The following is a 26,035-nucleotide window of genomic DNA, read 5'->3' on the forward strand; positions in this document are numbered from 1 at the left end:
GCTGGAGTGCAGTGGTGCAATCTCGGCTCACTGCAACCTCTACCTCCTGGGTTCAAGCAATTCTCCTGCCTCCACCTCCTGAGTAGCTGGGATTACAGGCGTCTGCCACCAAGCCCAGCTAATTTTTTTTTTTTTAATTTTTAGTAGAAATGGGGTTTCACCATGTTGGCCAGGCTAATATCGAACTCCTGACCTCAGGTGATCCGCCCACCTTGGCCTCCCAAAGTGCTGGGATTACAGGTGTGAGCCACCGTGCCTAGCCAATGCATATTATTTTATAATCCAATAAACATCATGATTAAACTAGCCCATGAAGATGATCCATGTACAATCATAACTGCTTTGACAGCATTGCTGATTAATCCAACCAGTAGGCAGTTCAGCTCAAGATTAGGAGGGAAAAGAAAACATTCTTAACAGCTAAATGAGAAATGTCTCATCCTCAGTGATCTGGATATAGTTTCAAAGTATATGTAGTTACAAATTTGGAAAGAACTTTTTTTGTTAGCCATCTTGCCTTTACCCTATTTCTCCTTAGCAAATCAGAAATGGCAAATCATCAGTAAACATAATTATGGCCAAAAAGTATGCTAAATGCTAAGCCTCTCTTTTTCCATCCAATTAATAATGGATACTTTTATGATTAAGTTTATATTAGATAAAATTAACTATAGGTTCTTAATTTTCACAGGCAATGGTGGATCCTTGACATTCATAGATAATTTGTCTTAACCCTTTTCTAGATTGGGGTTACAATCTTGACTCTACCAAAGTTCTTCATGAGTATTACTAACTGGAGCTAAAGTTTAAAAGTTGACTGAATCAAGTTTTCCTCACTTTTGTTACCTATTAGGGGCACTAATGAACAGTTAGATGAGTAACAATTTTGTAAAAAAGAAGAGAAAAAGCATAGATAATCAATGAACTTTATATCAAATCTGTGATTACACAAGCATGGGTACAATATTTTATGAGTACTTATTTTAAATATCAGAAAGCTGATGCTCTGACTTGCTCTATGAAACTCAAAAAATAACAAACACTACTTGGCACCGTTAATGGCGGCCTCAAGATACAAATCGTGCTCAAAGTAACATTAATAGAAAAGTTCACTAAAATTGTCTCACTTGCCAGCATTCTAATACAATCAAAAGAGATAATATTTTCAGAAAATTTGAGTCTTGAAGATGAAGGCTGTTATACGGATGAAAAATACAGCCCTAACAAAGCTGAACATTCAGCTAGTATTAATTGGTATGTCTGTATTGGTTATTAAAATATTGAAATATTTCTGTCTTGGTTGGTAAATAGCTGCTATTCAAAACTCCCGGGCCAGGCGGGGTGGCTCAAGCCTGTAAATCCAGCACTTTAGGAGGCCGAGGGGGGCGGATAACGAGGTCAGGAGTTCAAGACCAGACTGGCCAACATAGTGAAAACCCTGTCTCTACTGAAAATACAAACATTAGCCAGGCGTGGTGGCAGGCACCTGTAGTTCCAGCTACTTGGGACTACTTGGGAGGCTGAGGCAGGAGAATCGCTTGAACCCAGGAGGCGGAGGTTGCAATGAGCTGAGATCGTGCCACTGCACTCCAGCCTGGGCAACATAGCGAGACTCTGTCTCAATAAAACAAATAAAAACTCCCAATGATACTCCTTTGCCCTAGACACCCAGATGCCTCCATATCTCTTCATGACCAAGCAGCAACTAATGGGTAAACCTGGCGTGGCAGAGTTCTCCAGGATTCTGTTGCAGTTGAGGCTTTTGTTCTGATTAGTTGGTTCCTGCACCAAACCAGTCAGCAAACATTTTAAGCACCGCCCTGGCTATCTGGACATCATGATTTCCCATCACTCATTTACCCTGCTTCATTGTATGGTTCTGTACATTTATCCGTGAGAAAGAGGAAAGGATTTTATATAAATTAGACTTTCATATAGACTTTCTTAAAACGAAGAGATGGGCCGGGCGCGGTGGCTCACGCCTGTAATCCCAGCACTTTGGGAGGCCGAGGCGGGTGGATCACGAGGTCAGGAGATCAAGACCATCCTGGCTAACACGGTGAAACCCCATCTCTACTAAAAATACAAAAAAAAAAAAAAAAAAAAAACATTAGCCGGGCGTAGTGGCGGGCGCCTGTAGTCCCAGCTACTCTGGAGGCTGAGGCAGGAGAATGGCGTGAACCCGGGAGGCGGAGCTCGCAGTGAGCCAAGATTGCGCCGCTGCACTCCAGCCTGGGCGACAGAGCCAGATTACGTCTCAAAAAAAAAACAAAAAAAAAAAACGAAGAAGAGATGAATTTATTTTTTCTTATCTGATACTAGACAACATTTTTTTTTGAGACAGATTCTCGCTCTAGACAACATTTTTTACTTGTTGAACACAATTAGATTAGAAATACCTTTGTTGTCAGCAGCAATGAAACCAAGGATGTTTTCATGTCGCAGCATGACCGTCTGGTAAATTTCTGCCTCACGAAACCAAGATCTTTCATCTCTGGAGGAGAATATTTTCACAGCCACATCCTCCCCACACCATCTTCCATGCCACACCTCACCAAATCTACCTTTTCCGACTATTTCCTGAAGCACAATCGTCCTTGCAATTGTCCTTTGAACCAACAGAGGTAGACCTAGCCAAAGAAAAGATGGAATTGATGATTAAACACAAATGCCAGAAAAGAACTCTCATAATAATCACTGTTTCAAGATTTTAAAAAAGCAAACATTTAAGTGCTTTAATAATTTTATCTATTTTGAAGGAATAAGTACCACTATAGCAAACTTAATGTCAAAGCATGCTGAAAAAAATACTTCAACTTATGAATATGAATTTGTCTTCTTGTATTCACAAGTAAAAATTTTTTGAACATAGCCTGCTGCTGCAGATATCTGATTTCCAAGAATTGCTGCAAATCTCCTTCATTTGCCTATCAAAGCCAGTCAGGTTTACTAAGTACACAAGAGTAAAAGCAAAAAAAAAAAAACGAAGTGTTAGCCTCTAAAATAAAATGTACGGTTCCTGGTACAACTGGAAGAGCAAAATAATTATTTGTGAATTTTTTCAAAACCAAGCTGAAATTGGAAAGTGAAGAATCAAATACAATGATCATGTGAGATAATGACATTACACTAAAAGCAAGATATAGTCAAATAAGATATCAAATGAATATTTTCTGTGGAACAAAAAAAAAATTTCAAAGAAAATATATCCTGAATGTAGGTATAATGCTTATATTCTTTGAACTACTAACTCCACCTCTAGAATTCTGTCGCAAATACTTAATGCAAAATGTGGAAAAATTTATGTCAAGATGTTTAATATCTTATTATTATTTATAGGAATAAAATAAGTAAAAGTGTCAGGTAATGGAATAATTGTGAAATAAAGTGCAGAAATTAAGAGCACAGGCGGGTTCAGATTTCAGCTCTGCCACCTGGTAATCATGTGCAAGTTATTTTACGTGTCTGCGCTTCAGCTTCTTCATCTGAAAAACTGGGGATAATCAATATTACACATCTCATAGAGATGATATGAGAATTAATAAGCATGTTCAGCACCTAGCACAGTATCTGGCATATTACATGTTCAATAATGGTTAACATTATGTTAATCTTAGGATGGCATACTCAGAGCCAATAATAATGATGATGCTTATGAAGAAGTATTTAATAACATGAAAAAATACTTTTGCTATATTAAATAAAATCAGCATAGTACATTTTATTCTTATAAATATAAGTGTATCTAGCTATCCAAAATATGCACAGAAAATAAGACTCAAAAGGAAACATGCTAAATGTTATGATGGTTATTTCTCTTGGTGAAACTGGGGTGAGTTATGATAGTCTTCTTTCTAATTTTCCACATTTTCTTAATTTCCACAATTGATATTTATTACTCTTAAAATCAAAGGAAAAATAGTTAAAGAGGTTACAGTCTACGTCTATTCTGAAAAGTCACATTTAGTTACTGTTTTTGTACTCAGACAGCTAGGGAGCCCTCATAGCAATGACCCTGTCTTGCGGGGGCTTTGGTCCCTGCACCTAAAATGAGTCATTGTTCATTCATATGTTCTCATATGAACATATAAGCACAGGCTAAATAAGCACAGACTACAAATCTGCTGTTACGGATCTCAACAATTAGTCACAAAACCCTACAGGCAGAAAGTTCTTTTGAAATTATCTGGTTCAACCCTATCATTTTAGAGATGGCAAAACTGAGGCCCCTCGATAATCGAAGTCTTTCCCAGGATTATGCTGCTAGTGAGAGGCAGACCTAGAACTAAAACACTGATCTTCAGTGCAAACTCTTCCTCTCTAGAAGCAAACTATAAGACTGTTTTTGTTTGTTCATTTGTTTTTGTTTTTGTTTTTTTGTTTTTTGAGATGGAGTCTTGCTCTGTCAGGCTGGAGTGCAGTGGCATGATCTCAGCTCACTACTATCTCCACCTCCCAGGTTCAAGCGATTCTCCCACATGAGCCTCCTGAGTAGCTAGGACTACAGGTGTGCACCACCATACCTGGCTAATTTTTGTATTTTTAGTACAGGAGAGGTTTCACCATGTTGGCCAGGCTGGTCTCGAACTCCTGACCTCAAGCGATCCACCTGCCTTGGCCTCCCAAAGTGCTGGGATTACAGGCGTGAGCCACTGAGCCCAGCCTGGACTGTTTTTGCAGGCAACAATCAATTTTATTACTTGACCACACACTAAAAGTTATGCTAACAATTATTAGGCCAAATCTCAATCTCAGTCTCTCCCTTCCTCCTGCTAACCTCTAGTCTTATCCACACACATACATGCACACTCACAGAAACATCACTACCACCAACCAGCACTACCCAAAACACAACAAATGGATGGAGAGCTAGATAAGCTTATGCTTTCAAACTGCAAATTAATCAAGTACATAATCAGTGGTGCAGATCAGGAACAAAGTAAGACAACAATATATAAAGTACTTGAGACAGCAATTAAATTGAGACATTAAAACTCAATAAAACTTGCTTTGGTATCTTTCAAAGCAACCACCAAAATGAATCTAATTCTTCTGTTATGCACCTAGACATTTCATTTGAAGATACATGGATTTCTGCTTCTCCCTGTAGGTTCATTTCAATCTTTTAACCAGGGGTTGTAGAAGGTTAGCTTTCAATAATGTCACCATCAGTCAGAATTGTTACACCACAAGAGAAAAGCAGCAACCTACCCAGTTTCTTGGAAGCCATCTGAGACACCATCCTTTCTCATCAATCCATTTTCCTCTCTTGCAGGCATTATGCATGTCTTTGAAATTTGCCCCTGACCCAGTCAAGAATACACTTCACAGTTTTTGTTTCTCAGCATCTGACAAAACTGTCTTACATTTAAAGTTACTGGCCAATTAAGAAAAGCAGAGGGAATCAGACTCTCCACTCCTCCAATCCCCTCCCTACAGGTGAGCTTTTATGACTGAAGCCTCACTGCGGATACACCCATTCTCTGATTATCAAAGGCAGGGAGGCCTTCTGTTACTTTCAGCCACTGGTCACTGCCAAACGTATGCAACTGGCTTCAGGGGAAAAAATGCCTAAAGCTCTTTCAGATTGGTATTTAAAGAAATCATCCATGCTTGGACACATTTACTACTTTTTTTTTTTTTTTTTTTTTAATGAGAGATCTTAGAATAATCTGAAAACGAGAGAGTCCAGAATCAGTAATTCCAGATTTAGGTTTAAACATGTAAAAAACACCAGAAAATGTAACATTAATTTTTGATTTATGCCCTAGCCCATGACTACTTTCTCAAACTAAATCCCAATCTCTAGTATTAAAATCTGAATTACTTTCATTTGAAAGGAAAATCTTTGGTTATCTTAAATGTATTTAAGGAATAGCTCCAAAATGCACGTTTTTATCTAACATCTTCAGATAAATTAAAATGTTTTTGGGGATGGGGATTAAGCAGAGAGTTATTTAACCTCTTGAACCTTATACAGAAATTATATAAGGTTTCAAGAAACTTGTCATAAATCAGAGGTCTCTGTGCCTAGAATGTTGTCAATATTCAAGAAATCAGGGCACAGTGGGCCTCAAAGTGTCAGAGTCAAAGAAGGAAACAATATTGAATATCAACAAGTTTTCATTTTAAAGAAAAATGTGGCCGGGTGCAGTGGCTCACACCTGTAATCTCAGCACTTTGGGTGGCCGAGGCAGGCAGATCACTTGAGTTCAGGAGTTTGAGACCAGCCTGGCCAACATGGTGAAACCCCATCTCTGCTAAAAATGCAAAAATTAGCCAGGTGTAGTGAGGCACACCTGTAATTCTAGCTACTTAGGAGGCTCAGGTAGGAGAATCACTTGAATCCAGGAGGGAGAGGTTGCAGTGAGCCAAGATACCGCCACTGCACTCCAGCCTAGGTAACAGGGTGAGAATCTGGGAAAAAAAAAAAGAAGAAGAAAGAAAGAAAGAGAGAGAAAGAAAGAGAAAGAAAGAAAGAAAAAGAAAGAAAGAAAGAGAAAGAAAGAAAGAAAGAAGGAAGGAAGGAAGGAAGGAAAGAAAGAAAGAAAGAAAGAAAGAAAGAAAGAGAAAGAAAGAGAGAAAGAAAGAAAGGAGGGAGGGAGGGTGGGAAGGAAGGAAGGAAGGAAGGAGACGAAGGAAGGAAGGAAGGAGACAAAGGAAGGAAGGAAGGGAGGAGACAAAGGAAGGAAGGAAGGAGACAAAGGAAGGAAGGAAGGTGCCAGTCGTCTAGCCAATAATTTAATTTAATTTAAATTCCGGTTTTTAAAACTTTGCAGTTTGGGGGTTTTCTTACCAGTATTCTTCCTTTGAAAGATGCTACCTAATGTGTACAGTGATGGTGTAAACATTTAGACTTCGTCAGTGGGAGGCCAGGTGATTTTGCCCCAGAAGGAGCGAACTCTCTGGGTTTGATTATGCTTTGCTTTTCTGATGAATCCAAAGCAGCTTCATGCTAAATATAGATGCACATAGAGATGTTATCACCCCTCTGTCACCTACCTCTGTTAATTGTTACTGCCTGGATTTTCCCAAAAGCCATTGGCAAGGGAGTTCTTCAAAATGTTGGGCTACTATCTTAATGATCCTTCCAAAACAAGAAGAGATGCAGGGGCCTCTGAAGTGGCTCACCTAGGGTTACTCTTGTTCATATTTCCGTAAACCATGAGCTGGCAGGATTTCTGGATATATATATATATGGAATCCCCTACCATTTTAGGGAGTTTCTTATTCTGGGGAAAACTGTCCCCCCACTCCCCCAACCTCCTGCCAAAAGATAAAAAAAAAACAATAAAAATAAAAATAAAAAACCTTCAAATGCTTTGTGTTGTGAGAAAGGCTCATTTAGGCTATAATACAGCCTGGTACTTTGAATGCTTTACCGGGGGTTCTGGAGTTCCATTAAAGAGGAAGACAGTCATGTATGTAACCATTGCCAGCAAAAGCCAGCACAGGAATGCTGCACTGCTCTCTTTAATCTTCTGTTTCTTTGCTTTAAGAACATATTCTTGATTTAATTTCAGGTGAGTTCCCTGTTAGCTTCACACACATCTCAGGGGATGTCTATAGATTCTGAAAATCCTCATAACCACAAGCAAAAGTGCTCAAAGAACACTACTTTGTATAACCAACATCTTTCCCTCAGAACTCAACACCCTAAATACTACAACCCTAACCCTTTTGTGTCCATAAAACATTATCAAGAAAGCAACAGTGATTGTTCGTAACCATAATGGGGGGAAGTAGGGAGTAGAGAAGGGAAATTGCTTTTTTGCTTCAGAAATAAATTCTGAAGGAAAGTGAATGTAAGAATCTGAACACCTAAAGCTATAAAAAGCAACTGAGAAGACTTAATTCTATAGGCCACGATGGTTTTTCTCTTCCTCAGGTACTAAAAGGAGTTCCTATACCAGAGCTCACCATGTATCCTTTCAAGATGGAATTCATAATATTTGGGCCCTTTTTGTTAAAAAGTTTTTCTTTACTTTTAAATAAAGAGTTTTCTTATTTTTAAAAAAAAAATGGACAATGGTAACATACCAGAGCCAGATCCAGAGGCGGTCACATCATAAATCAGATCTTTCAGGGTTTTTCCAGCATTTACCAGATTGCACTCAGAGAGTGGTTCCTCCACATTCGGTCTCTTTTTCTTCCTGTAGGAGCACTGTCGACCCTGGCATGCCCATATTGTCAGCATTGCAGCTATGGACAGGAGGCAAACAGGCACAGTAATAATGATGGCCAGCTCCATGGGTCCAAGTTTTGGGGCATTTGGTGATGCTACAGTTTAAAGAAGAAAGAACATGACCATAAATCAACCCATTTTAAGTATTTTTGGAATTGGAATTGCAATCACCAAAATTTCACATCCAGAATATTCAGCTACACAGTATGCACTTACATTCATTGGTAAAGGCTCTCTGCGGTATAAGCAAAGATGGAGAAAAAGAAATAAGATTAGGCTGCAGCTAGGAATGGTTATGGCAGGTGACAATAAGAAATATGATTATGATAATGGAAACCAGCACATGGGATCTGTTTTAGGATCTCTGAAGCATTTCACTCTTTTCTGTCTACTATTTTCCCTCCATTATTCAGCAGTACACTTTTTTTTTTTTTTTTTTTTGAGATGAAGTCTCACTCTATCACCCAGGCTGGAGTGCAGTGGTGCGATCTGGGCTCACTGCAACCTCCACCTCCCAGGTTCAAGCCATTCTCCTGCCTCAGCCTCCTGAGTAGCTGAGATTACAGGTGCCCACCACCATGCCCGGCTAATTTTTCTATTTTTATAGAGACAGGGTTTCACCATGTTAGCCAGGCTGATCTCAAACTCCTGACCTCAGGTGATCCACCCACCTCAGCCTCCCAAAGTGCTGGGATTACCGGCGTGAGCCACCGTGCCTGGCCACAGCAGTCCACTTTTAAAGCATGTACACTCACTCTTTCATGCCAAAATAATTATTGGGCTCTTGCAATGTGTTGCTGCTATTCCAGGTGTTGGAGACACAATGGTGAGGAAAGAGCCCAAATTCCTGTTCTTGAGTCATATATGTTCTCATTCATCTACTAAACAGATGTTTAACACAAAAGCAAGAAAGAATGGTGCTACAGAAAAAAAAATGAAGCAGGAAAGAGAGAGGGAGTGATGATGGTGAGATGAAAAGGATTAAGGAAAGGACTGTGAATTTTATTTTAAAAAGTTGTTTCAGGGTTTTGGTAGGTAAGAGACACGATCTAATTTTTATTCTGAGTGGCTGCTGTGTGAATAGACACTAGAGAAGCAAGAATAAAAGTGAATAGGTCAATCAGAAACCTAATGCAAGAAACCAGTTGGGAGACCGTGGTGTTGGCTGACAACCTTACCTAAAATAGCACTTCTTTCCCATTCCCTGTACACTCTCAAGACCCTTGTCCTGCTTGATTTTAATTCCTAGCTCTGATCACCACCTGACACATATACTCATTTATTGATTACCCAATTCCCTCCAGAGGACATCAGCTTCGGGAGAGGAAGAAGTTTGCCTGCTTTGTTCCCAGCCATATGTCCAGTGTTTACAATGATGCCTGACACATAGTAGATGATCAGTAAATAGTTCTTAAATGACAGAATCACTAAAAGTTCTACTAGTGGTATTCCTATAAGAGACAAGACTTTTCATTTTAGAAAAATAAATGTGATCATTGAAACCAAGTAACATAAGGATATAATTAAATTTGTGATTCTAATTTTAAAAACACATGAAGCCAATTTTTTTGCTTAAACTTCATCTTGCATTTAAGAAATCTTTTTTTAATTTAGAAAAAAAGTGATACATGAAAAATCTATGATGACAGATAATTTCCTGTGTTTTTCAAAGAAGTTATTTTGACACTTGAAACTGACACATTGTTCATTTCCTTTTCGTTGACTAAAGATAGCCTCTGCATCAATCCCATTTCATCCCCTTGTCCTACTACTGTGGTGTTGATTTTTGTTTTTAATAAATCTTAGAGCATATTTGATAGACTATGGGAGCAGAATTGAGGAGACTTAGGTTCTCAAACATCAAGGAGAAGGAGAGGAATCCAGGTTCTAGAGAGAGAGAAACCAGTTCCACCTGTGGGCTACCATCTTCTTGCTGTGAACCTTTGGCAAACTGCCTCCCCGGATGATTCTTCACAGGACAGAGAAAGAATGGGAGACTATGCTTGGAAAGCAATAGCCTGACACCAGCACCTTAGCATCTAAACAAATTGCAATGATAATGGGCCTTGATAGTTTCGCCATTCCCCAGATGTCCTCTTTGCACTGACGATGCTAAAGAGCTTAATATCTTAGACGTTCTTGCACTTCACCTACAATGTGTCAAAAAATACATGACTATCATTTGAAAACAAATATTATTTAATTCTGAAGGAAAAAGAATCAAATTCCTCACAAATGTGTTCATAGAAATTTCACTATAATGCCAAAGATAGTAGTTTATCTACTATCAGTAAGTAAAAGATTTAAAAATTATTAAGTGAACTTCAGAAACAATCATAATCTGTGCTGTTCTACTACTTTGCCAGATGAATTTTAACTGATTACCAACTTTTCTTCCCCTGAGTGTTTCAGAATTCCTCTGAAATCATTAGTAGTTATACAGGTGCATATGAGGAGAAATTGGCCTAGAGTGTTCTTAGAATAGGTACTAAAAGAATTATCTGACTTGACTTTGCTTTAGTAATCATTAGCCATGGTACTTCCAACTTCTGAAGTTTGCTGTTATAAAATGATTTTATTGTGTATTTCACAATGATCTTTCAAACTGTCTCCATATTTTTATGTCTGCACAAAGGTATTCTAGTTTTTCTAAAAAAGCCACAGAATGCATTTAATCTCCTGCATCTTACATAAACATCTATTTAAAAAGTGTTTTTAAATACACAATTCCACTACTGAATACATTTACATGACTAAATTTTATTTTGATATGTGTTATTAGGAACTATCAATATAAACATTAGCATTAACAAGCTTATTGATCGTCATCATTTTTGTAAAGCTCTATTAAGCAGAGCTCAGATCATCACTATAGCAACTAATAAAAAAGCAAAAGGTCAGCAACCCTAAAAATAGAATAATCTCCATAAAAGTGCACTGCTCTAGTGATGGCTATGGCTCTCAGAGATGTTTATTATAGATGAACAATGTTTCTACTTTTGTGAACAAATTCACCAATGTGAGTTAGTAAGGAAAAGAGATTACTCAGCTAGAAAAAGTCTAGCAACACCATTCGGTAAGAACTCCTTAAACACTGAGGAATTTTAAAAGCAAACATTTGTAAAACTATGCTTTAAACCTAATGCTGATGATAATCACTAGAGGGGATAAATGAAAAAAATAAAACTGTAGTCTACATCCAGCGAATCAGGGTACAAGAAAACAATCACGCAGCTAAGAATACGTTTCAATAATCATTAACTTTGATGAACATATTAATTTTTCTAGCAGGTTTTACATTCTTGATCACAGGAAAACTCTTATTATTTGATGCTTTGCAATTTAGGGGATTTTCTGTGCCAAGTGAGATGCATTCTCCATGGAATTAGCAGCTCCATGGGGGGACACGTTAAATCCCAAAAGTGAGGTGGGAGGAGTGCTGCATTGTTAATTCAAGTGATTTCACTCCTTAGAAAATTAGATTGAAGAGAATGGGGAAAATGAGAGAAAAGCACTAACCCAGAAAGGTGAGGGCCTGGCTGACAAATATTTCCCCAAATAAGCCCTACAATATGTCAAACTGAGAAAATGCAAGGGAAGGAATTATTAACAAGATAGCAGGAAGAAAAGGGGGAAGGGAGAGAAGGAGAGAGGGAAGGAAGGAAGGAAGGAAGGAAGGAAAAAGGAAAGAGAGAAGCAAGGAGGCAGGGAAGGAAGGAAGAAAAGAAGGAGGGAGGGAGGGAAAGAAGGAAGGAAGGAAGGAAGGAAATTTTAATTTATCTTTGTGAGTTTTGCAGCTCTCCCTGGAGACCTGCGTGGACCTGGCGATTGTGAAAGTCACTGGTGGTTGCCACTGCCCAAGTGAAGACTTAGTTTAAATGCATCAGCTTCTCCCAGAACAGTTTACTATTCCCATTACCTCCTCACTACTTCCTATTTCTTGCTTTAAGGAGAGCCTCAAGATGAAAAGAAAAAGATAAGACAATGTAGGCATGATCCCCACATTTCCTTCTCTGCTCCTTCTTTATTGAAAGTATGAAAAAATATTGATGTTTATGAGATTTACGTGACTTTCAAATTAATTAATTTACATTTCTTTAGCATATGCTATAAGAAGGAGATGGCTATGTGAACCTGAAAAAGTCAATCCCTCAAGATGAATCCTGAGTGGCAAACGGGGCCTAAATTTAAAATAGAACCAAGTGGCCATTGGCTGACTAGAGGTTACACACATACTCTGAGTTCCCAGAAAAGCCACACAACTGCTTAACTTTGAAACTTTCATGATTAACTGTTCTTGCCCATGTTACCTGAATCAACCAATAGGCTGTGGCCTGCATCAACCAATCAGAACTCAGCTGCATCAACCAATCTGAACTAAGTAAGTTCTAATCTTTCATTTTTCATAGGAGGACCTGACTGAAAACCTAAATGGGAACTTTCTCTATAAAAGCCAAACAAACCCTGCCTTTGTTCTCTGGAACGCACCTTCAGTTTAAGCTGAGGGCTATTTCTCCCCAGTTTGCAAACTGTTTACTAGAATAAAATATCTTTCCTTTAAATTCCTTCTCAGAACTTTTGCTCACACTTAGAAGTGGAGGTGTGTACTTGATCAATTGCTTCAAATAATTCATATGGACTACTGGCATGGAAATCTTCTGGTATAATATCTACATTTCAAATTACAGACACATTTCCCCACTATATTAAAATGGCAATCAGCTGACTAAAAACCAAGGCATTACAATGGAGTGACATATTAGAAACCCTCTGAGAATAGAGGGAGTGAAGAGATATGTCCTGCTGGAAAATTGTTTAGAAACAAACAAACAAAAAACAGAGCCCTTCATCCAAACAAAGTCCATTCTTGTAAAACCTTTCAAGATTAGTGCTTCCATCCCAAAAGTCACTGTCATTTTGCATTAAAACCACTCTCCCTCCTTTTATTAATAGTTTTTCCCAAGTAAAAAGATAACATTTTGCAAGGTCCATTTCATGAAGGTATAACTATTAATATCAAGTCTTCAACTGCTTTCTCACTCTCTTTCACGCATAAAAAAGAAAGCATTTCTTTCTCCAGCTTGTGACTTTGAAATGTTCTCAGGTAACACACCAACCAAAAGGGGAATATTGCTGGAGATGCTTTTTGATGGGTCTGTTTCTGTCCTGGCACCTGGGAAAAATGCTACCACTGTCAACTGAATGACGTGATGATGTTCTGTCCATCCACCCCTATAAACCTGTGACACACTCCTGTGAATTCAATTAAAGAGTCTTTATTTACTTCACAGGTTTCTGGGGGAAAATAAGTGGAAATAATATGTACAGCTGAAATAGAAGAGAGAATACACTACCACTACAACATTCAAAGCTAGCTCATTTATTAGTTCAATAGGAATAATTGCTTTTGTAAAAAACAGAGTGACATGTTGAGCAAGGAGAAATCTCCTAAATCATCATGATGAACCTCCCTTAACCTGCCACTTCACAGCATCCTAAAATGTGGGTACCATTTTTTCCAATATTTGCTAGATGGTAATGAGAACACATTTCTAACTGGTTTCTTGATGCTTTACTAAGTTGGCTCAAAGATTAGCTCCAAATGGATTGCTTTGTATGCACTGACTGAGAAAAATTCTCTAGAGGAAACGCCAGAAAAGCAGAGCAGAGTCCACGACCTTGCGGAATTTAAGATCTACTATTTAATATATGACCCATCTAGAGAACAATTCCCAAGCAACTTCACAAGTAAAAATATGGAGAAGGCTGGGCGCAGTGGCTCACGCCTGTAATCCTAGCACTTTGGGAGGCCGAGGTGGGCGGATCACGAGGTCAAGATATCGATACCATCCTGGCCAACATGGTGAAACTCTGTCTCTATGAAAAATACAAAAAATTAGCTGGGCATGGTTGGTGCGTGCCTCTAGTCCAGCTACTCGGGAGGCTGAGGTAGAAGAATCGCTTGAACCCAGGAGGTAGAGGTTGCAGTGAGCTGAGATCGCACCACTGCACTGCAGCCTGATGACAGAGCAAGACTCCGTCTCAAAAAAATATATATATAATAAATATATATAATATATAATAAATATATATAATATATAATAAATATATATAATTAACATATATATTTATATATGAAGAAAACTTTAAGATTGGGGGAGGAGGCCCAAAACTAAACCAGGAAGAAGTTGAATCCCTGAATAGACCAATAACAAGTTGTGAAATTGAGGCAGTAATACATAGCATACCAACCAAAAAAAAAAAAAGCCCAGGACTAGACGTACAGAGAGGAGCTGGTACCATTCCTTCTGAAACTATTCCCAACAATTGAAAAGAAGGGACTTCTCCCTAACTCATTTTATGAGGCCAGCATCATCCTGATACCAAAACCTGGCAGAGACACAACAAAAAAAGAAAACTTCAGGCCAATATCCCTGATGAACATCAATGCGAAAATCCTCAATAAAATACTAGCTAAGCAAACTGGCAGCACATCAAAAAGTTTAACCATCAAGATCAAGTTGGCTTCACCCCGGGATACAAGGCTGGTTCAACATACACAAATCAATAAATGTAATCCATCACATGACAAAAACCACATGATTATCACAACAGATGCAGAAAAGGCCTTCTATAAAATCCAACATCCCTTGATATTAAAAACCCTCAATAAAGTAGGTATACATGGAACATATGTTAAAATAATAATAGCTATTTATGACAACCCCACAGCCAATATCATACTGAATGGGCAAAAGCTGAAAGCATTCCCTTTGAAAACCAGCACAAAACAAGGATGCTCTCTCTCATCAGTCTTATTGAACATAGTATTGGAAGTTCTGGCCAGGGCAATCAGGCAAGAGAAAGAGATAAGGGGTATTCAAATAGGAAGAGAGGAAGTCAAACTGTCTGTTTGCAGATAACATAATTCTATATTTAGAAAACCCCATCATCTCAGCCCCAAAACTCTTTAAGCTAATAAACAACCTCAGCAAAGTCTCAGGATACAAAATCAACGTGCAAAAATCACAAGCATTCTTACACATCAACAATAGACAAGCAGAGAGCCCAATTAAGAATACACTCCCATTCACAATTGCTACAGAGAAAATAAAATACCTAGGAATACAGCTAACAAGCAATGTGAAGGACCTTGAAGGAGAACTACAAACCACTGCTCAAGTAAATAAGAGAGGACACAAACAAATGTAAAAACATTTCATGCTCATGGATAGGAAGAATCAATATCATGAAAATGGCCATGCTGCCTAAATTAATCTGTGGATTCAAAGCTATTCCCATCAAACTACCATTGACATTCTTCACAGAATTAGAAAAAACTACTTTAAATTTCATATGGAACCAAAAAAGAGCCTGTATAGCCAAGACAATCCTAAGTGAAAAGAACAAAGCTGGAGACATCATGCTACCTGATTTCAAACTATACTGCAAGGCTACAGTAACCAAAACAGCATGGTACCGGTGCCAAAACAGACACATAGACCAATGGAACAGAACAGAGACATCAGAAATAACATGACACATCTACAACCATCTGATCTTTGACAAACCTGACAAAAACAAGCAAAAGGGAAAAGATTCCCTATTTAATAATGGTACTGGGAGAACTGGCTAGCCATATGCAGAAAACTAAAACTGGATCCTTTCCTTACACATTATACAAAAATCACCTCAAGATGGATTAAAGACTTAAATGTAAAACCAAAAACCATAAAAACCCTAGAGGAAAACCTAGGCAATACTATTCAGGACATAGGCATGGGCAAAGATTTCATGATGAAAATGCCAACAGCAATTGCAACAAAAGCCAAAATTGACAAATGGGATCTAATTAAACTAAAGAGCTTCTGCACAGCAAAGGAAACTATCATCAGAGTGAACAGGCAACCTACAGAATGGGAGAAAATTTTTGCAATCTACCCATCAGGCAAAGGTCCAGTATCCAGAATCTACAAGGAACTTAAACAAGTTTACAAGAAAAAAATCCCATCAAAAAGTAGGCAAAGGATATGAACAGACACTTCTCAGAAGACGACATTTATGCAGGCAACAAGCATATGAAAAAAGGCTCAACATCATTAATCATTAGAGAAATGTAAATCAAAACCACAATGAGATACCATCTCATGCCAGTCAGAATGGCGATTATGAAGTCAAGAAACAATAGATACTGGCGAGGCTGTGGAGAAATCAGAACACTTTTACACTGTTGGTAGGAATGTAAATTAGTTTAACCACTGTGGAAGACAGTGGGGCAATTCCTCAAGGATCTAGAACCAGGAATACCATTTGACCCAGCCATCCCATTACTGGGTATATACCAAAAGGAATATAAACCATTCTACTACAAAGACACATGCACACATATGTTTAATACAGCACTATTTACAATAGCAAAGACATGGCACCAACCCAAATGCCCATCAATGATAGACTGGATAAAGAAAATGTGGTACATCTACACCATGGGATACTATGCAGCCATAAGAAGGAATGAGATCATGTCCTTTGCAGGGACATGGATGAAGCTGGAGGCCATCATCCTCAGCAAACTAATACAGGAACAGAAAATCAAACACCACATATTCTCACTTATTACGTGGGAGTTGAACAATGAGAACACATGGACACTGGGAGGGGAACACACACACACCGGGACCTGTCAGGGGGTGGGGGGTAATGGGAGGGAGAGCATTAATACAAATAGCCAATGCATGTGGGGCTTAAAACCTAGATAATGGGTTGATAGGTGCAGCAAAGCACCATGGCACACGTATACCTATGTAACAAACCTGCCTGTTCTGTACATGTATCCCAGAATTTAAAGTAAAATTATTTTAAAAATAAAAAAAAGAGTGGGGGAGGAGGGAAATAAGAAAAAGATTATCACTTCTTCGTAGTGACCATTGTAAGTTTCACCAAGAATCATCCAATTACAAGTTAATTCGCTTAGATCCCTCCAACATGCTCTATTTGCCATGCAGCAAATGGCCTCCCTTTTGCAAACAGCAAACATAATTATGTCAGAGGGGTTATTTGGGATCAATATGAACCTTATATACTGAATAAGGGCAGAAGATTTTCTAATCCAGAGATCAAATCAAGCCATGACAGAGGCAGAAATAACATGACAATTATCTCTCCCTTCTAACTGAATCAAACGAGCTATTGATGGGCCATTCCATTGTTTGGTGCTCAGTCTATAAATGGCTATTTGCATAAACGATCTTCATCTGGCAGGTTTCATAATTTTATAGCTGACAGGGAGTGCCACACATAAAAATATTTCCTGGACATGTTCTCCTTGTGCGGCTGGTTTTCTGGGAGTAGATGACGAACACCAAGAGGCTGCAAATCTTCTTTTATCCATTGGCATTGGAATTTAAGAAGAATAACATTTTTACGCTTTAAAGAAACAAGAATCCTGGATTAAAGAATATAATCGCTGTCATAAAAAGTATAAAGAACTTGCACTCAAGCAGAGGTAAGCTTAATAAAATGTAAGCAGAATATAAATAAGTTCCATAATCAGTTTTCTTAATTTCAGGACACATACCTAGCAGAAATGATAGTCTCTTAATCTCTGTTATCAAAACACATATTCTCAAATAATGCATGTCTGTAAAGAACTTAGATAGTAATTATTCAAGAAATATTTTAGAGTTCTTTTTTTCTTAAATCAACCTTTTACATAAAAAAATGAAAGTCTTTGGAAGCAGCACCCATCTCTCAATCTCTGTTTCCCCAGCACATAGTACAGAGCTGTATTCACAGAAGACACTGAAAATACTGATGACAGGGGAAAGTTATACTTCTCTGTCCTAAACTCTATGCTAGCATAACTTCTCCCACAGCTAATATATTCACACAAAGCAGCTTGTTCACTTGGAAAAAGCTGATGTGAAATAATCACATTTTGACCTAGCTCACATACAGCTTACATATAGCTCAATGTCCTATACGTAACAATCACCTCAAAAATATTTGAGTAAAAATGTAATGGTATTTAAATAACTGAGAGAGTAAAGCCTTATATAATATAGAATCCTCAATTTAGAATTGGCTGTAAACTTTGCTTTCAATTTCCTATTACATCTCTATGAACAAAATTTCATAACGTAAATCAGTGTACTTGTTTCTGGAGACAAGAAATGCCTCCCATATGAAACTTTAAAACACAAGTCTGACTTTTAGATGCTTATATTTCAGAGCACTTTCCAAACAATAAAAATCATAGCACCTTTCATTTTAGGGGGGAAAAAAGCCTGTCTGGCACACCTGTCAGCTGTGCCTTGAGTCCCCAGAGAGTGAGCTATAAATGGATTTGTTCATGTGATGGCAGAACAATTCCACAAGGGGTCCAGTGAGTATTCCTCAGCATGCACATGTCACCTTTTCCTGACTAGAGCAATGAATTTATGTCTCAAATAGAAAACCAGAAGAAAGTTAAGAAACAGCAATGGGTCTTTTAAGAGGAATGAAAATAACAAGACTTTTAAACTCCCAAAAGAATAACACTCACTTTCTGAGTCTGCAATTCTTGTAATTACAGTTTGCTTTAAAATTATTAGTTTTTGATAAATTTGATTTTAATGTTTTGGCAGTTTATCTTCTTTCAAATGCAAACCTTTGGTTTGGTTTAAAAAGTCTAATTTAGACATGTGCCTAATCAATATGTATTATACACCTACCACAATTGATTAAATTATCAATTTTCCTTTTCCTCTTTATGCAATTCAGAACAGAACAGGAAGGCAGAAATTGTACTGAAGTTAATAAAGCGTCCACATTTTAATGTTTTGTCATATTTTCTTTATTAAAGTAATTATTTGAATTAGTGAAAAATATAATGGCATTATTAAAATAGTATATTGAAATCTGGAGGGAAAAATCAGAAATTATTACTACACTTACCCTTTTAAGCACTGTATGTTTTGGTAGCAAAATGTGAACAAAGATACCTGAAATTTGAAGGTTTTTTTTTTTGTTGAATAGTCTATTTCCATATGAAGGGCTGTAATTAGTGCAAGCATGAACTAAGTAGCAATTCTTATCAAAATTAACCCTAAAAAGTTCCAGCTTCTCTAGCCCAGACTTCCTGATCTTATTCTGGATGAATTTTCATGGACAATGTTAAGGTGCTCTTGGTGCTATTTGACATCATCATGATTTCTCTGAGCATGTCTCTGCTATCACCCAGAGTCTACAGAAATCAATTCTGTCACACACCAAAATACAACCCAGCCATAAAGGAACCAAGCAACAAAATGGGATTCCTTCACATAGGAAAAAAATACTTGTCTAATATTAAGGAAGTAAGATACAAAATTGTATTAAACAGAACAACTCAATTATGCTAAAATATAACTAAACTATTGATAGTGGGAACTCTAGGCCAGTGGATATAAGCACAATACATCATGAATGAATGAAATAAATAAGAAAAGCCCATGCCTGACACAGAAGAGTCAGTCACTACTCAGCTTTGGCCAACTGATAGCATGAGACTTCAAGGATGTCATATCTTCTGAATTTTCAAGACCAGCCAGGAATCTGGATTTTTATATTAAGACTTTATCTTCATCCATTCTGTAAAATAGCATACACTGGGTAACTCACAAAGAACAGAAATTTATTTCTCATAGTTCTGGAGGCTAGGAAGTCTAAGATCAACATGCCAGCGATTCCATGTTTGGTGAAGGGCTGCATTCTGGCTCACAGAAGGCACCTTCTCCCTGTGTCCTCTTATGGTGAAGGGAGCAGAGGAGCTCCCTTGCACCCATTTTATGAGGGCAGTAGTCTCATTCATGAGGGCTCCACCCTCCTGACCTAATCAAGTCAAAAGACTGCTACCTTCTAGTACTATCACCTTAGAGGTTAGAATTTCAGCATATGAACTTAGAGGGAACATATTTAGACCATAGCAGACTCTTAATGTTTAACATTATAAACAAATTCATTTTTCTTCCCCAGAAACTGTGTAGATCAAATAAAACCTGTCTAGGGGCCTATCTCATAGACAGGTTTTATTTGATCTACAAACAAAAATTCTACCTTCTATGGGCAGGTAGACTTGCTTTGCTGCCTCTCTGGATGACTTGCTTTGCAGCTTTTACGTTAATTAGAATTGGGTTTAACTACAAATAACAGAGGAAACCAAATAAATCAATTGTTTTTCTCCCTCATGGGAAAGAGATCTGAAGATGGGTAGTCCAATAGTAGCAGGATGGCTTCATAAAGTTTTCAGTCAGGCCCCTGTCAGCTCCCTTGCTGCTGTCCTACAGTGAAAACATCATCCTCATGATCCAAGGCAGCTGCTATAACTCCAACCTTTGCATCCGGGCAGCATGATGATGGTGGTATACTCATGTGCCAATTCTGTTTTGTATTTTTTATTTAATTTTTTTAAGAGACAGGGTCTTGCTCTATCACCCAGGCTAGAGTATATTGGTGCAATCATAGCTCACTGCAGCCTTGGCCTTCTGGGCTTGAAGGATCCTCCTGCCTCAGCCTCCCAAGTAGCTGGGACTACAAGTGTGCACCACCATACCCACAGAGTTCTTTTTTTTTTTTTTTTTTTTTTTTGACGGAGTTTTGCTCTTGTCACCTAGGCTGGATAGCAACAGTGCGATCTTGCCTTACTACAACTTCCACCTCCTGGGTTCGAGTGATTCTCCTGTCTCAGCCTCCTGAGTGAGTAGCTGGGATTATAGGCATGTGCCACCATGCCCAGCTAATTTTTGTATTTTTAGTAGAGACAGGGTTTCACCGTATTGGCCAGGCTGGTCTTGAACTCCTGACCTCAGGTGATCCACCCACCTTGGCCTCCCAAAGTGCTGGGATTACAGGCTTGAGCCACTGCGCCCAGCCTAATTCCTTCATTTTTTGTAGAGATGCAATTTCACCATCTGGCCAAGGCTGGTCTTGAACTAAACAGATTCTCCTGCCTGGGCTTCCCAAAGTGCTAGGATTACAGGTGTGAACCATTATGCCTGGCCAACAGTGCTGTTTTAATGAGTCTTCTCCAAAGTCCTCCAAAACACTGCCATTTATCTAATCAGCCAGAACTTAGTTACATCACCACATTTAGCTGCAAGAGTAGCTGAAAATATTGCCTGTTAGGTAGACAGCCACACAACCAGCTAAAAAGTCTAAGTTCTCCTGTGAAATGGGTATGGAAGAAAACCAGATGTCTTTGATACACTTATTTATAGTTATATTAACTTTTGACTCATTAGGGTTTTTTTATTAGAAAAAGAATATATGTGCAACAAAACAAGTCAGACACTACAAAAATTGACAAGGGAAGAGTTAAAGAATGTCCTCTGCCTGTCAGCTGTCTCCAGTACCTACTCCAGATATTAACAGAATGTGTGAACTTCCATAGATTTACCTATACTCACACATTACTTTGAAATTTGATGTTTTATTCTTCTTTTGTTGTGAAATATAATGAACATACAGAAAATTATGTACAATATATAGGTAGAATATAACAAATAATTATAAATGTCTATGTAAATCCCCCCTCTGCTCAACATTGGCATCCCCATTCTGAGAAATCCCCACATGATCACAAGCTTATCCCTTCCCCCAGGGCAACCATTATCTTGGCTTCAGGAATAATCTTTTTTTTTTTTTTTTGGTGACGGAGTCTCACTCTGTCACCAGGCTGGAGTGCAATGGCGCAATCTCAGCTCACTGCAACCTCCGCCTCCCGGGTTCAAGCAATTCTCCTGCCTCAGCCTCCTGAGTAGCTGGGACTACAGGCATGCACCACCACGCCCCACTATTTTTTGTATTTTTAGTACAGACGGGATTTCACCATGTTGGCCAAGCTGGTCTCAATCTCTTGACCTTGGATTCCGCCCGCTTCAGCTTCCCAAAGTGCTGGGATTACAGGCGTTAGCCACTGTGCCCAGCCTGGAATAATCATTTCTTTGCCTTAAAAAAATAGGTCTACCATTGTGCTTGATCATTTTCTTGTCAACTTGGGTAAACTTGAACTATGGCTCCCAGAGTCTCATTTCCTATATGGTTCCAGGTCAAAGTTAGGATGCTTGCACATATGTTCATGAATGAGAATGGCTTGGACTTTTCCTTTTCTATACTGTTTTTGTTTGGTTTTGATATCAAATTTATGCATAAAATGAGATTCCTCCTTGTCTACGCTTTGGAAGAGTTTGTGTAAGAATTACCTGTTCCTGGAAGTTTAGCACAATTTTCTGGTAGAGCCTTTTGGGCTTTGAAATTTTCTTAATGAGAATATATTTTTACTGTCCATTTTATAACTGATTCAAGTTATTTAATATCACAAGACTATTCAGGTTCAGTAAATTATAATTTTCTAAAAAGTAGGTTGTTCATAAATCATATTGTTTCAACCCTGTATATTCTCCTAATTTAAAAAAACCTACTGTAATCTCAATTACCAAGACAGTGGTATGTTGAAATCTCCCTCCAAGATTGTGGACTTCTCTATTTATCCTTATAGATCCGTAAATATTTTCTTTATTTTTGAGACTTCATTCTTAAGTACATACAAATTTAGATTTCTTTAAAAATCCCTGGTAAACTGAAACTTCAGCTGTTAAAAAGTGACATTTTTAAACTCTAGTAATTTTTTTTGCATTAAATTCTGTTTTGTCTTCTATTAATTTAAGTAAACTAACACTTTTGTTTGTTTAATATATGTATGATATATATTTACCATCACAATAATTTCAACATTTCTGTAGACCTTCATTTTAGATACGTATTTTAAACATTTAATTGAATTTGTTTTCTACACTCTGATAATCATTGTTTTTTAACTGGAATGCTGAGTCTATCTACATTAAATTATTTACATTTAATTATTACTGATATATTTGGGTGCTTTCTCTTTGTCATATCTTCTGTGTGCTTCCTTTTCTCTCTTTTTTTGGCTTCTTTTGGTTTTTCTGTTTGTTTTGTTTTTGTTTTTTTGTTTTTGTTTTTGTTTTGGAAACAGGGTCTCATGCTCCTGCCCAGGCCGGAGTACAGTGGCACCCAGGTTGGAGTGCAATGGTGTGAGCATGGCTCACTGCATCCTTGACTTCCTGGGCTCAAGCAACCCTCCTGCCTCAGCTTCCCAAGTAGCTGGGACCGCAGGCACACGCCACCACACCTGACTAATTTTTAAAAATTTTTTGTAGAAACAGGGTCTTGCCATGTTGCCCAGGCTGATCTCAAACTCTTGAGCTCAAGTAACACTCCCACCTCGGCCTGTCAAAGCATTGGGATTACAGGCTTGAGCCACCATGCCCAGACCTCTTGACATTTTTTGGATTTGTTTTTATTATTCCATTTTTCCGTACTGAAGATTAGAAAGAATATACTCACGTTCTACTCTTTTAAAAGTAACACAGAAATGACAACAGGCACATTTTAAAGCATTAATGCTTAAAAATTCTTTTACCCTTCTCCTAGACAGAATAAGGTCCTTAGAACATTTTAACTCCATTGGCCCCTCTCCTGACACATCCAGTATGCCATTATTACACTGAATGGTTTATATTAATATTTTTAAAGCCCTATATGATTATTACTGTTATTGTCAATAATGTTCTTTAGAATTAGTCACATGTTCTCACTTTCTTTGCTTTTCGTTCCTCCTTGCATGTCAGAACTTTGATGTTACTTTCTTTCTGCCTGAAGTACATCCTTCAGAATTTCCTTTATCAAGGGGTCACTAACAGCAAACTCACTCTATTTCTGTTACTTTACAAGGGCCTCTTCCTTACCCTCCTTCTTTAAAAATATTTTTGCTGGATATAGAATTCTGTTGCTAGCTATTTTCTTTCAAAATATTGCAAATATAATTACACTGTTTCTCTTTTCACTTCTTGCTATTGAGAAGACAATGTTAATTCTACCTGGGTTAACATGTTAATAAATGTTCATTGATTAACATTGAATTCAATTTAATTGAATTTAATTAAGACAATTCAAAGGAACTGAATTTAATGTTAATCTATTTAGGTGAATTTAATGTTAAATTGAGTTTAATTGAATTTAATGTTAAATTGAACTTAACATTGTATTCAATTAAATTGATTAACATTAAATTAAATTCAGCTCTAATTAACTTTTTTCCTCTGTCAACTTTTAGGACTTCCCTTTGTCTTTGGTGTTCTGTAGTTTTACTGTAATGTGTTAAGCTTTTTTATTCATCCTATTGATATTCATTGACTTTCTTGGCATTGGGGACGGGCGTTCTTCTCAATTCTGGAAATTTTTGAGCTGTTATCTTTGCAGACACTGCTTTTGCCCAATTTTCTCTCCCTTCTCTTTTGGACTCGTATGTGAAAGCATGTGTTAACTCTTCTTTCACTTTCCTCTATTTGTCATCCTCTCTTCCACATATTCCATTTGTATTCTCTATAGACTGCATACAAAATTATTTCTCCTGACCTGTATTTAAGACCCCTATTTCTCTCCTCAATCATTCTTATGCTAATTGTTCTTAAACCTATCCCTAAGTTTTGTAAGTTAGTTACTGTATTTTTAATTTTTAAGAGTTTTCTTCTGTGCTTGTTTAAATCTGCTAGGTCACTTTTTAATGGTTTCCTATTCTCTAAAAATATTTTCAAGTTTGCCTTTTGTTTCTTTACATTTGGAAAACATTTGGTCCATAATTTTTGTCTGTTAATTCCAATATGTGAAGCCATCGTCTGTTTCTGGTAGATGCTCTTTTCTGTTGTCCTTATTCATACCGCCTCACATCCTTGTATGCTTGGTTATTGGAAGTACTGAAATATGGAAGCAGGCTGGTGACATTGTCAAGCCTCTTTATTAACAAACAATAGACCCTGACTACTTCCAGATTTCTTGTCATATGAGTCACTGAATTTCCTTATTAAGATATTATTATCCAAATTTTGGATACTTTTATTTATAAACGTCCTGGCTGATACATTTTTTTAACTTTTGCCCATCTAATAGGTGGGAAAAATGGAATACCAGCTAATAGTGAGGTTAAACATCTTTTCAATATTTGACCATTTGGATTTTCTCCTCTATAAAATTTGTTTATGCCCTCTCATTCTTTTTCATTTAGCATTTCCCCTTTCTCAATCTCTCTCATGCACCCTCTCTCTTTCCCCAACCCCCGTCTTGCAATTAACAAACACACACACACACACACACACGTGCGCGCGCACTATTTATCTTTTAAATAGTTATCTTTTTCCAGTCATATATACTACAAGTACTTCTACATTTCTACCCAATATTTAAATTGTTTTCTGGTTTTATTTATGTTATCTTTTATCATTCATTTTTATTTTAGTTTTCATCAAGTCAATTATATCTTTCTTCTCCTTTTATAGCAGCTGGGTTTCCTATCTTATTTAAGAACAGTTCCATACTATAAAGTCATAAAAAATCTTTTTTTCTAAATTTTTCTCTGACATTTAAATTGTTTTATATTTCACAATTAGATATTTAATCAAGCTGTAATTTATTTTTGTATATGGTATGACACTGTGGTACAGTCTTGTTTTCTTCCAGATGGATAGATAATTATGCCAGCATCATTTCAAAAATAAACTATCTTAGAATTTCCATTTTTTGCCAAGTTACACTTTAGATGTCCACAGAAACCCTTCTTGCTACAGTACACATAAAAATGCTGAATAAAATATCAATAATTTTTTTCTATTTTATGATAAAGCTGGTGCGAAAATAAATGAATTGCTCGACAGCCAAGAGTAAAGTACAAATCCAGAGAGGGGATTGAGCACTGTGGCTGCCTTGACCCTGGAGGCATCTGCCAGCTCTTGGTGGTGAAGTGCTCAGTTTACCACA

General features: G+C 37.5%; 1 protein-coding gene across 1 annotated transcript in view; it reads right to left on the reverse strand.

Moving 5' to 3' along the window:
* Positions 1-26,035, reverse strand: part of ACVR1C (activin A receptor type 1C) — a 94,817-nt gene that overhangs the window by 19,051 nt on the left and 49,731 nt on the right. The window contains exons 3-4 of the mRNA XM_054478800.1: positions 8,041-8,280; positions 2,400-2,630 (exon numbers count right to left, since the gene is read on the reverse strand). Coding sequence (XP_054334775.1) covers positions 2,400-2,630; positions 8,041-8,280 — 471 coding nt within the window. The remainder of the gene's footprint in view (positions 1-2,399; positions 2,631-8,040; positions 8,281-26,035) is intronic.

This window comes from Pongo pygmaeus, chromosome 11 (genome assembly GCF_028885625.2).
Source record: "Pongo pygmaeus isolate AG05252 chromosome 11, NHGRI_mPonPyg2-v2.0_pri, whole genome shotgun sequence".
NCBI classification, from domain to species: Eukaryota; Metazoa; Chordata; class Mammalia; order Primates; family Hominidae; genus Pongo; species Pongo pygmaeus.